Below are 12,811 nucleotides of genomic sequence, written 5' to 3'. Positions count from 1 at the left end.
CACTTGGTGTCTCTGTCCTTTTTTTTTTATTTATTTTTTTTTTGAGATGGTGTCTCACTCTGTTGCCCAGGCTGGAGTGCAGTGGCACGATCTTGGCTCACTGCAACCTCCACCTCCCGAGTTCAAGTGATCCTCCCACCTCAGCCTCCCTAGTAGCTGGGACTACAGGTGCGTGCCATCATGCCCAGCTAATTTTTGTATTTTCAGTAGAGACAGGGTTTTGCCATGTTGGCCAGGCTGGTATCGAACTCCTGACCTCAGGTGATCCATCCGACTCAGTCTCCCAAAGTGCTGGGATTACAGGCGTGAGCCACCGCACCCAGCCAGTGTCTCTGTCATTCTCAATCTCTTTCTGTCTGTCTGTGTTTCTTTGCCTGTGTCCCCATAGTTGTCTTTATCTGCCTGTTTCTTTGTTCATGTCACTCTATATATCTCTGTTTTTCTCTTCCTGTGTCTCTTTGTATCTGTTGTCTCTTTGCCTCTCCATTTCTTCATCTCTCTCTCTGCTCATCTTTCTCTTTTCTCTCTCACAAGCACATATGTATGTGCACACTTGTGTGTGCATATGTATGTGAACACACACCAAGCAGTATCTCAAAGACTTTACACCCAATGTGGCTCTATTTTTTTGTTAGTTTACTTACTTATATTCCATTATATACTCAAAGGGCAGCTGACAGGGATATGTAGAATATTACACTCTAACATAAACAGCCTTAGGGCCCCCATTTCAAAGGTAAACATTGGACTTAGGCAGTGGTTCTCAAACTGGCTGCACATCTAAGTCACCTGGAAACATGGAGAAAATAGTCACATATTCCTGGATTTCATTCTAGACCCACTAAAACAGAATCTCTAGTAGTGGGGCCTGGGAATATGATTTTTTGTTTTATTTTGTTTTTTCCTTCCCTCCCTTTCTTCTTTTCCATTAGTTTGTTATTAAAACTTCTCAAATGCTGGTACAGACTGTCCAAGGCCTGGAATTTAGGACCCTTTGGACCAGAACATCTGGAGAAATATTTGGTTAGCCTTCAGGGACTCTTTGTGTTTGTTCCTTCTTGGTTATCAGAGAGTTTGAAATTGTTCTTCCTAACAGGTGACAGGAGCAGAACTCTTCTAGGTGGTCAATTAAAAGCAGAACAATATACCTTTCCCAGCAGTGGAGTTGGGGTAGATTTTCCATCCTCTAGTCAAAACTATGGGAACTGACTCACTAGAACATGATTCTGCACAGCAGTTCATTCTAGCTCTGCTTGTCAGTGAGCCACCTGGAACCTCAGGCTGGGCCAAATTCTCCTTAGACAATAATTTACCATTCATTCTACCATAGCAGATGAAAGTCAGATCAAGGCCCCAGATTTCTCTTACTGATAGCATGAAGATAAAAGTTTTCACCTCAGAAGTTTTTTAAGTAAGCTTAGTCAAATATCTCTCTTGAGAAAAGAAAAAGAAAGGATAAAGGGAGACGGAGAGAGTCTCAAATATTCTTAATAAGGTGGCCTATGCCTACCTAGAGTAAGCCACTTGAGAAATAAATAACAAGGAAATAGAATGATGTAAACTGGAATGAACTGGATATGTCTACAGGAAAGCTTTTTAGAGGAGGTGATATATGAGCTGGGGCTTGAAAAAAGAATAGAACTAGATAGAAAAAATGTTGTGGGGCGAGTTATTGATCTGCAAGTTTGGACAGGAAACCAAGGCATTGAGAAGGAAATATGTAAGAAGCATGAAGAAAGTCCAATAGAACTTTTAAGGCAGGTAGACTTACAAGAGGGAAGCTATAGCCAAACTGGTGTTGAGAGTGTGAACAGATTGGTAGCCACTACCAGTGGGCTGGGCTTTGTCAGCCAGTGCTCGAGGAAGCCCTAGATCAACCACAACCTACAGGGGCTATGGCCAAAGCAGGCACTTCAGGCTAGAGTATCACACTACCCAGCCTACGTCTGGGCTTCTAGAACCTAGATTTAATCCTGTTCTTTATTCCCAGATTCCATTTTGGCAGGAATGTAGGTAAGACCAAAGTAGGTACACTTGCTCTCCAGTATGTCATGAGCTACCATCCTGGGTACCCACAGGCTCCTCCCACTCAGCATCCACATAGGGAAAGCATCCCTTCCATCTAGGCCTCCACCTTGTAACCACCACTTGCATCAGTGCTTCCACAGGTTGGCCTCTGATCAAGATCCTCAGACCAGTCAGTCTTATCTATGGTCATTGTTGCTAAGAGTCAGTCCCATCTATGGTCATTGTTGCTAAGTTCTTCTCTTATCTCTAATGAAAATGATGATCTTTTTAAACTTTGTCTTGCCCCTTTTTGGTCCCCATTTGTATACCTGACTATAGCCTAGCGTTTGAATGACATCACCCCCTTATTCATTTCCCTTACACAATTTAAGCATAAATAACTAAGAAGAAAATGAGTAGTGGCTCATCAAGAACATAAAGGAGGTGAGGACATTTCAAAGAGGCCCAACAGCTTATGGTTTCAGAAGTTATTAGTGTTCCACCGTGGCTAGAATGTGGGAGTGAAAAGAGGGAATCTTAGCTGGGAGTGAGACCAGAAAGATGGATTGGAGCCAGATCATGAAGGCATTGTATAACATACTAAGGTGCTTGGTCTTTATACTGCAGTCCATATGCAGATGAGTCATAGAAAGGGGGGAAGAATTTCAAGAATGACAGTCACATTCTGAGCTGACCAAGTTGTAAAAAGATCACTTTGGTAGTGGGAAAGATAGATGGGAGAGTAAAGACTGGAGACCAGTTAAGGAGACTAATTGTCCTGGCAAGAGTTGGGGAAGCCCTGGCCTATGGCATTCTCAGTGGGAATGGAACAGAAGGGACAGATTTGGGAAAGACTCAATAAGACCTTGCTACATTTTCAAACATGGAACATTGATGAACTGAGAAAGAGAAAAGTCTAACTTGGGCACTTAAGTAGATGGTACAATAATTAATCATGGAGAAGCAGGTTTTATGGGAAAGATGCTGAGCTCAATTTTGGACACTGATTTTGAAGACACAGTTGTTAAATTTATACAAATTTTTTAAAGACACTTTGAGACTTATGTAGAGATGTTCAGTGGATAACTGCAACTTAGGCTAGCAGTTGGAGCTGGATGTACGTATACATAGATTTTGGGGTAGAAATATGAGTATAGCCACTATATAAGTCTGGGGAGTGGGGCTAGTCACATATGCTACAATATGAATAGTAGCCTGTTGTGGGGAGGTCCCTAGTATTTGGTGGCAATTGAAACCATGGATGGGAATAAGACCCTCCAGGGAGTAAGTGTAAACAGACTGGAGAGAAGAGAAAAACATAAGATTGAGGACATAACCCTGGGGACCAGCTGTTGTACGCAATGCTCTGGCCACACTATAGTGGGTTTCATTTGCCAAGATTTTCTCATCCCCCAGCTGTCGCCAGACATGGGTAATTTAGAACTAATCCAAGCACATCAAGAGGCTGGACAAGGTTGGTTTGGTCTTCTAGGCAAAGGAGGATTCATCTTTCACATGGTACTTGTCTGTGTCCTCACCCTTATCCCTGTTAGAGATCATCACAGAATGTAGTTTGTGGTCTGCGGCCAGCTTCCCTGGGTTCTCCAAGCTTCACATAGTCTGGTACTCAGAGAATTGTTCTGGCGCCTGAAAGATGTCTTCACGTCTCTTTAAGCCTGCCAGAGAAGGAGCCCCAACTGTAAGCATGGAGCTAAATGTTTTGAAACATCTGGGCTGAATCACTTCTCCATTTTTCAAATGACCTCTTTAGCACTGGCCTGGAAGTGTCCCCCATTCCCCCAATTTACCTTTCCAGTCCTGATTTCTAGAATCTTAGTGAAATGTCTTTCTTTATCCACAGTTCTCAAGGCAGACTTCCTGGAGATGAAAGTTGAGGCTACAGGTATGTAGTCCCCATCCCTGATTACAGAATCTTGTTCCACGTAAGCCTTCATTACAGGATCTGATTTGAGGACTGGAATAACATGTAGATCAGAAGGGTGGGAACTCACTTCTATGCCTCAGTTCATTACCCTATCACTGCATGACCCTTAAATTTAGTGACTTTCAATTCCAAGGTTTTGTGTGATTTTAAGTAACCTTCCTCTTTCGTTTCTTTTTCTCCTAGCCAAACTATGGCACGCTTTTACAGATTGCCTTTGAATCAAATTTATTAAGAATCCTAGGTTGTGACATTTTGGGAAAGTACATTTCCTTCTCTGAGCCTCAGTTTCCCAGTTTCTAAAATGAGAAGGTTGGAACCTTCTAACTCTGACACCTCTCGGGCCTTTAAGGAAACCAGGAACATCCTTTTTGATATTATAACAGATACCAAGAGGCTACCTTAGTGTCTGTAGATGGATTCATTCCTGCAGACCAAATCATTATTTCAGTCTTACCCACCTGAACCTTCATTCTTAGTCCTTTATGTTTGTCCAATGCAAAGCACTTTCACATTCATTATTTCATTTGATGCATATCACATGCCAGGAGAAGGGAGGATAATATGTGTTCTAACTCAACAAATAAAGGAACTGAACTTCAGAGGGGATAAGGGACTTGCAAAGGTCACAGGAGACTCAGAGGTCAGGGAAATTCCTTTCTCTACCATAGGAGTTCTGATTGTTTGACTATCAGATTGCTGGCATGATGTGACCTGATAACACACATAAATGAGATCCAAGTATCTGGAGCTTGGCTTTTCATGTGCTCCCTAACCTTCTTTTTTTCCCTTTCACTGCCAGTCCTCAGAGGTCTGTGGGTAGATAAACTTCTCCTTATCAGCCCCTATGAAGGTGAAGTCCCTGTTAAAAGGAAGTTTATAGTTATTGTATGACCATAAAGGTAGTGGGCATGATGTGGGAAGAAATCTCAGAGGTTCTAGTATCAGGCTTCTATTTCTCCACGTAGATTTTGGGGAGTTTGAGTTGAGGTCAAAGGCACAAAGTGTCCAGCCCTGGTCATAGCACCATCTTAGGCCTGTTTCATGAGATCTGACTTGTAAGAGCCTTTGCCCAGCAATCCGCTGTTGCTCAGAAGATGAGCTACCAATTACAGGCTTAGCTACCTACCGAGAGAAGCCCCACTGATCAGTGGCTGTTAAGTACTTGACCAGTCCTCGCTAATTCCCTGCTCTCTTCTTTCTCTTTCAGGTTTTAAAAGCCTTGGCCTCAGAGGACCCTTTCCAGGTTCTGAAAGAGTCTTTCTTCTTCAAACCTTTGTGTGCGGAGTCATTTTGTGTTGAAGAGCAGCTCCTTCCTAGCCTTGCACTTTCAGACTCTCTCTGGGAGGCCATAAAATAAGGAGCATATGTCCTAGACAGGTGTTTATATCTCCTTTGTATTCAGTCTTCATCCCCTCAGAAGGTCTGTTTTGAGTTCCTATAACACTGTGAAGAGCTGGACTCCCTCAAGCCAGACTCTGCCAAAACCAAGGTATCCACTTACCTGAGTCGAAGAGGGGAGCTCAGTTTTCAACTCTTCCCTGAACTTCCTGCTTCCTCAGAGGGCCATTGAACTCTGAGAGATTTGGGGCTAAAGACTGATCTCAGGGGTCTTACCTTGAACTGAAGGCCACTTGCGTTGGGGCCATTGCTTACCTTGGTTGGAAGGGAATAGAAATGTTTGCTGAACATTGGAGAATCTCAACATGTCTCCTACTGAGGATATGGACACTGGTGCCGTGTTGGCGCTCTGGTGCTGCAGTATGTTGCCAAGAGCCTGTCTGCTCCTGCAGGGCTATGAGTGGGATGAGTGATGCCCCCGCAGCCCCTCCATGTGGACTTAGGAAGGTGGCCTTCCTGCCGTTACATGCAGCCACTTAGGACAAATCTGCAAAGCATGTTTTGCATGTAAAAGCCTAGGTCTATTTGGATTATTCTTTCTCCTTTTTTTTTTTGACAGCTTCCTGTCAAGCAATCAAGAAACAAACAAAAGCTGAACACATTTCTTTTTTAAAAAAGGAGACTGTGTTTGGTCCTGTAGGAGTTCTATTTTGGGGTCAAATGCTAAAAAAATTGTTAAGGTGGATTAAGGCCAGACAGCTGTCACTGTTGCTTCATGTTTGCCTTCTGCACATAAACCCTTTTATCTCCTGAAAAAAGCAGTTCTTAACCCAGTGTCCATGGACTCAGAAACTCCATGATGCCCCGAGATGGTATGCACAATTCCATGACAATATGCCCTTTCTGAGGAGATAGTCCATAATGTTCTGCTAAATTTCAAATGGGCTCGTGACCCAAAAAAGTTAAGAACCACAGCACGTGAGTAAAATACTCGTTTTACAATCCATATAAGCCCTTGATTGGAAGGGCCTTTCAAAATGATTTAGTCTAACTGCCCAGTTTCCAGTTGGGGGAACTGAGGCAGAGCAAGGTAGTGATCACACCAGGACAAGATCTCAGGTCCCAGGCTCCTATGCAAGTTTTTTTTTCCCCATTATATCACACTTATCTAGCAAGGGACCTTGTGGTTTGTGGCTTTAGTGGCCATCATTTCTGGGGGTTGGCTTTTACCCTTTTTCTTGAATATTTGCCACCAAGTGAAAAATGTTAAGACATAAGCCCTTGCCAGGTCCCTTTCATTTGCTATCTCTATTATTGGAAAGGACCTAAAAATTGGTGTAATGGGGCAGAAATCTGAGGAATGGACATTTCTAATTCCTGTTTGTTGAAGGGAAGTTGCTGGAAAGAGCATCAGTACTTGTTTCTATGCCGATGCCTGGGCCGTAGCTTGTCTGTAGAGTCTGTATAATTATAATGTTGCCCAGTGTGAGGGAAAGAGCTTTCCTACTTGCACTCTTCTACCAAGGCCCTGTTAGTGCACTGATTATAGTACTGACAGAGAAACCTAGATAAAGAGAAAGTGAGTGCATGCACACTCATGTGCAAACCCACTCAGAGATGCATTTGGAACAGTGCTGCTGAAAGGCAGTAGTCATTTTCAAGACTGAATTCCAAACATGGTTTATTGGTGAGTTAGGAACATGTAAGGCCAAGTACACCGAGAGCCTTTTTGAAAGTAATTGAGTGGAAACTTGATGCCATTCTAAATCAAGGCATATCCAGGTGGCCCCATTGAACTCACTCCACTGTACCCAGTCTCAAAGGCCAGGTTGCTAAGAAACCAGGAGTAAAAGAGTCAAGTGACCATCATTTCGCCTGCTGCTTGCCCCCAACAGTAGTCTCTGTGAGGCCTTACTGACCTCACCTAGGAAGTGATTTTTGAGCCCTTGTTTCAGGGCTGTGGCCTCCCGGCTCTATCCTGAATAAAGCAGACAGGTGTGCAGATTTTGGCCATGAAAGCATGGCTAATAGGGCCACAGTCCCTTTAAAGAGACATGGTTTGACTCCGGTTTTCTTGGGGGAAAATACCACAATCACCAATGCAAACATTGGAAGATTATTGAGAGCCCTAGAAAGCTGCTGTGATCCCAGTAGAAAATATGTCCCAGAAATGTCATGAGATTGCTGTGTGTTGCCTGGGACACAGATCAAGGGCCTATGTTGGAGAGCTGGGGACCAGCAGTCTGCCTGGAGGCCAGGGAGCAGTGGCTGAGTAGCTCTGCCCTTGCTCTGGTCTATACCTTAAGAGTGCCAAAGAATGAATCTCAACACCTGCCTTTGGCACTCTGACTTAAAGTGCAAAAAGCTTCTGTGGCAAGGCATGCTATCATAGAATGAGACTGACTTGGCCTAGGCTTAATGGATGGGTAGTCATTCTGCAGAGGTTATGGGAAGAGGGTGATAATAGAAGAGTGGCAGCTATAGGAAATTATCAACATACCTTGGCTGGCAAGTTAGAGAATCTGGCAATGGATGAACTGAAAGTGATGAACTGGCAGGGATAACAAAGAACCTAACATTTATTAAGCACGTATTTATTAAGTGCTTAGTGTTTCATATACATGCAAGTATTCTTCTCATTTTACAGAGAAAGAAATTATGGCCCAGGGGGCTAAAGTAACCAACCCAAGGGCACATAGAAAGTAAATAAAAGAACTGTGATTTGAATCCAGGCCACTCTTAGGCCATGCTGTTTTCCCTTTGCCACACTGTGGTAGGTGTTTGAACAGAGGCCACATTACTAGAGTTGGCATGACTCTTGACTCTTGCCTGCCTAACAAAATATTGAAAGGCAAACATTTGAAGGAGGGAGGGGATGCAGGTTCAGTTTATATGGAAATGCAAACTGGGCTGGAAGATATTCCTGATTTAGGCTTTCTCTTCATATTCAGCTTACACATTTGGTAATGTTTTTAAGATGATCATCTAATTTTATTTTGTGAAGTGAAGGATTTGTGTTTTAGTTGGTAATTGTTAAGTCCTTGGCTTGCCATTTTTCAAAAAGTAAAAAGGTCCTCACAGGTGTCTCCATACTTCGCCAAGGTTGTAGCATGGGCAGTTTCAGTTTCAGCCTAAGAGACTAGTGACATCCACAAATGCAGTTTTAGAAGCAGAAAAGGTCTTGGTGCCTCTGCAGTACTTGATGTATTGGGGTTAAATCTCTACAAATTTTTCTGTGGTGATAGCAAAATCAAGAGATGGCTTACAAAAAGAAATATTGAATTTTTATTTTTGAAGTTTTTGTTTTTTAAAAGGTTGGGGGTGTTCAGCCACTGAGGGACAAAACTTAGCATCTAATTTCAATTATAGTGTCATGCAGAGTATTTCTAAAGTAATTGGTTATCATGGGAAAGTATTCTCTTTTCAAGAAGTTCTTTGATTCTGTAATAACTAGAAGAAATAAAGTAGTAAAAGAAGAAATAGTTCTGTGACTAGGAAAAAATTGCTTTTCAGAGAACGTAGATCAATTACACTACTTTTAAGGTAGCTGCAGATAAGTGGCCTTGACACATTACAAGCTCAGAAAAAAACATCAGAAATAATAAAAAATTTCAGAGAGAATCAAGATACCTTAAAGATAAGTTTTCGATAAAGAAAAGCCTTCATTTTCCTGGGGGAAATGAAGCTCTTGATGCCAAGGACATTAGTAGAACGCTAGAAAGATGGCCTGTGTGAAAGACATATGCTATATCAAAATAATAGAACAAATGAGATCCTGGGGCTCATTCATGTGACTTTCAATAAAGTATGTAGACTGTCTAATATAAGTGGCCTCCATCTGCAGTTTTGTCATGGAAACAATCTTTGAGCATATCATTGAGGCATGATGGTACATGGAACCACTCACTACCTACTGCTTGTGTTGACTTCTGCAAATCTAAGGAAACCTAAGTAAGGAGTTCTTTTGCACCTAGGAGTCTCCATTTGCAGTCTACTTTGAACAATGGCCTCGCAGTTCCCTCAGGCTTCACAGCATCATTTTGTGACAGGTGACAGGCCCATTTTACAGATAAGGAAACTTGAGGCTTGGGGAGCTGAGAAATAATTTGTCCAAGATTACACAGCTAGGTTAACTGGAAACTACAGAGGCCTTCCCATTTCCATTTCTAATACAATTCACAGCCCCCAGTAGTAAAGAAAAGAAATCCCTAGGGTAACTGGAGAAGATTCTTGGAAATAGGAATGATAAACATCTTTAAGTCTTGCTACTCAAAATGTGGTTCGTCATCAGCCTTGGCATAAGCGTTACCTGGGAGCCTACTGGAAATGCAGATTCTCGGAACCCACTCCAGCATCTGGAATCAGAATCTGTACTTTCACAAGATCCCCAAGAGACTCCTATGCACATTAAAGTGTGAGAAACACTGATATGAGGTATTTGAGACAGCAAAGCAGCTTGAGGAAGGAGTCCTTTTGGTGAGACAAAGACCAAAAGTGGTGGATAAGGATGATCTGATATGTTGGGAGTGGGTACAAAGATTGAGTCATAGTTGCCTGCTTTTTTGCATTCCTTTATACATGTGCTTTGATGACAAAGTTTCTCCACCTCAAAGAATAGTGAAACCAGCCTGGGGAATAAGAAGACTGAAAAGTACTTGGCTTTCAAATCTCTGAGCAGTAGAAGCAGTGGAAAGACAACATGAGGCCATGGGAAGAGATCCTTTCAGGAGCCCTCATGGTCCAGAATCAGCGCTATCATTGCCTCCCCTTAATGTTGAGCAAATCCCTCTCCCTCTCTAGGCCTCAAATTCTCTGCCTGTAAACCAGGTACTCTCAAAGGATCTTTTCAGCTTTGATATTCTGTTATTTTGTGATGTTAATTATACCACAGCCTACATTGTAATGAAAACATGGGCAACTCCACTGGCCTTTTTCTGGCCCTAGTTTCACACCTTCAGTTTACATAAGAAGGGGTAATTCAGGAGTAAAGTTCACAGTGATGGCAAAGCAACATGAATGGAAACCACAGGGAACTAGAAGGGGCATGATCTAGGTAGCCAGCTTGAAATTGGCCAGTAGTTTAATTAAAGTATAACAAGGCATCCAAACTGCTTTGAACAAGCTGCTGCTTCGTACCACATGCTGACGAATCAATTTATGTATTCTAAATAAGCTTTACTTTGAACAATTCATGAGTTCCTCTGACTTGGGTCTTTTGAGGGGGCAAAAGGGACTTAGAAAACAAGGAATACTACCACTCCCTGCATCTGCCACTCATCTGCAGGTGATTCTGATGCCCATTAGTTAAAGACCACTGACTATAACCTAATCAATTAGAGATGGAGAAACATACTGAGAGGGGTAAGGGTCTTGCTTAAGGCCACACGCCAGAGCCAGGGGCAGAAAACAGGTGCTCAGAGTACTACTAGCACAAGGGTTTTTCAACACTACTTTTTTGGGTGATCACCAGTATCAAGATACCTGCTTCCAGTGGCAGGGCACACAGTGGGGAGGACTGATAGGCTTCCCATCTGGGTGCTTTGTTTCCATCACATGTTCATGCTGATCGCTTCATTTGAACCTTAACAGCCATATCATCTAGTCAGAGCAAAGATGATTACCCACATTTTAATGAGGCTCAGAAAGGTGACATAACTTGCCCAAGATCACATAGCTGAGAAATAAGACTGTGCCCTAGGTTGTCAGATTTCTCCTATGCTTCCCTGCTTCTCTAGGGGAGGAGATGCAACACTCCAAACTCTCAGCTCTTAATTGCTTTGATTCAATTACTTCAAAACAGATTATTTTTTTCCGTTTGGAGGATATAACAGTGTATGACTTCAAACTTTGCAGAGCATCCTTAATTCCCCTTATGTTGTCCTCATAATATCTCCCTACGGTAGGGAGCACAAGGTATTTTTGCCCCAATTTGACAAATGTACAAGTTGAGGCCAGAGGCATTGTATTAGTCTTCTATTGCTGCTATAACAAATTACCGCAAGTTTAGTAGCTTTTCAAAACACCATGTATTTATCTCACAATTTCTGTAGGTCAGAAGTTTGGGATAGCATGGCGGGATTTTCTGCTTATGGTTTCACTGAGCTAAAGCCAAGGTATCAGCCAGGCCTGTGGTTGTTATCTGGGGCTTGGGGTTCTCTTCCAAGCTCACTGGTTGTTCTGTGACTAAAGTCCCCATTTCTTAGACATCTCTATCTTAAAGCCAGCAACATTTCAGTCCTTTTGCTTTCTCTCTCTTGCATCCCTCTGACTTCCCCTCTTCTGCTTCTGCTGTTAAGGCCTCGCCCCTTCACTGGGGTGATTTCATTGGGTTCACCCCAATAATACAGGATAGTCTTCCTATGTTAAGGTCAATAGTAACATTAATCACATCTTCGATATTCTTTTTGCCATGTAATCATAGTCATGGGGAGTAGGACATAGAATCTTCTTAGGGGCCATAATAGCTGCTTACAATAGGCATGAAGTAGCTGCCAACAGAAGCCCTGCCTTTCGGTCTGAAGACACATGGTTGTGAAACCTTAATTTTAGGGAAGGATAAAATGATCATTTATATGTCACCTACATGGGCAGTTAGAAACCCCAGGGTTGTTCAACCTCTCCCATCTCTCAAATACACACAGAGACAATTTAGCAGCACATCAAAGGAAGTGGTAGCAGGAGTGCAAGGGGGGATCTTTAGCAGCTGATGGTATTCCTAGATAGTACCTTGATGCTGGTGACCAGTCACTTAGTTAGTCTCCTTCTATCTAGGTACTGGGGGAAAGGGGGAGGAACAGTTTCCCCAAAGGCCCAACATGAGAAGTGTGCTTCCCATTGATGTATCTCTTGGCCATTACAGCTAACACATGGTGTCTACTACAGGATAGATGTGTTTCTAAGTGCTTTTCATGGGTTTACTGAATTTGTTCTATTTTAGTAACATTCCTATGAGGTAGGTACTGGTATTAGCCCCATTTTATAGGTGAAAAGACATGCACTGTTACATCATTTGTCCAAGTACTTGTAGTCAGGAAATGTGAAATATAGGATTCAAGTCCAGACCATTCCCTTACCTAATCACCTGGGAAAATCTTACTCCACCAACCTGGGGAAATTCTCCTAGAGGACAGATTGAAGCCGGGTTGATTTCATAGTTCCTCATACCTTTAATCCTCCAAGCTTGCCCTTGGGGTCCTGGCATTCTGGCAGCACAAATCAGCACTGCTGAGCCTACTGAAAGATTATTTTAAATTTAGAGACTAGCTGGGTTTTATAAGGCTAATGGAATGCAAAGTGAAGGTGACAGACCTTTTCTCAGAGGCTGGAAGAAAAGGAGACGGTCATTGCAAGCGAGGTGGCCCCAGGAATGCCCTCTTTAGAACAGTATTTTCACTTGGGGGCTTCCCATGATACATGGGATCTTCCTAGTAGTTTTTAATATTGGTATAAAATTCAAACATAAGTGTTGGTTATTCTTTGTGTATTGATACATAATTTTTTTACATGTTTTGAGGTACATGT

At 42.5% G+C, this 12,811-nt stretch overlaps 1 protein-coding gene across 1 annotated transcript in view; it reads left to right on the top strand.

Annotated features, from left to right (window-relative positions):
* OPHN1 (oligophrenin 1) overlaps positions 1-9,117 on the top strand; it is a 385,933-nt gene extending 376,816 nt beyond the window's left edge. The window contains exons 24-25 of the mRNA XM_003272664.4: positions 3,869-3,910; positions 5,160-9,117. Of these exons, the coding sequence (XP_003272712.1) occupies positions 3,869-3,902 (34 nt within the window). The 3' untranslated portion in view covers positions 3,903-3,910; positions 5,160-9,117. The remainder of the gene's footprint in view (positions 1-3,868; positions 3,911-5,159) is intronic.
* Positions 9,118-12,811: the final 3,694 nt, after the last annotated feature.

The sequence above is a fragment of the Nomascus leucogenys genome, chromosome X, assembly GCF_006542625.1.
Source record: "Nomascus leucogenys isolate Asia chromosome X, Asia_NLE_v1, whole genome shotgun sequence".
In the NCBI taxonomy this organism is placed as follows: Eukaryota; Metazoa; Chordata; class Mammalia; order Primates; family Hylobatidae; genus Nomascus; species Nomascus leucogenys.
Note: the sequence above shows the minus strand (reverse complement) of the source record. Positions and strands in the feature narration are given on the sequence as shown.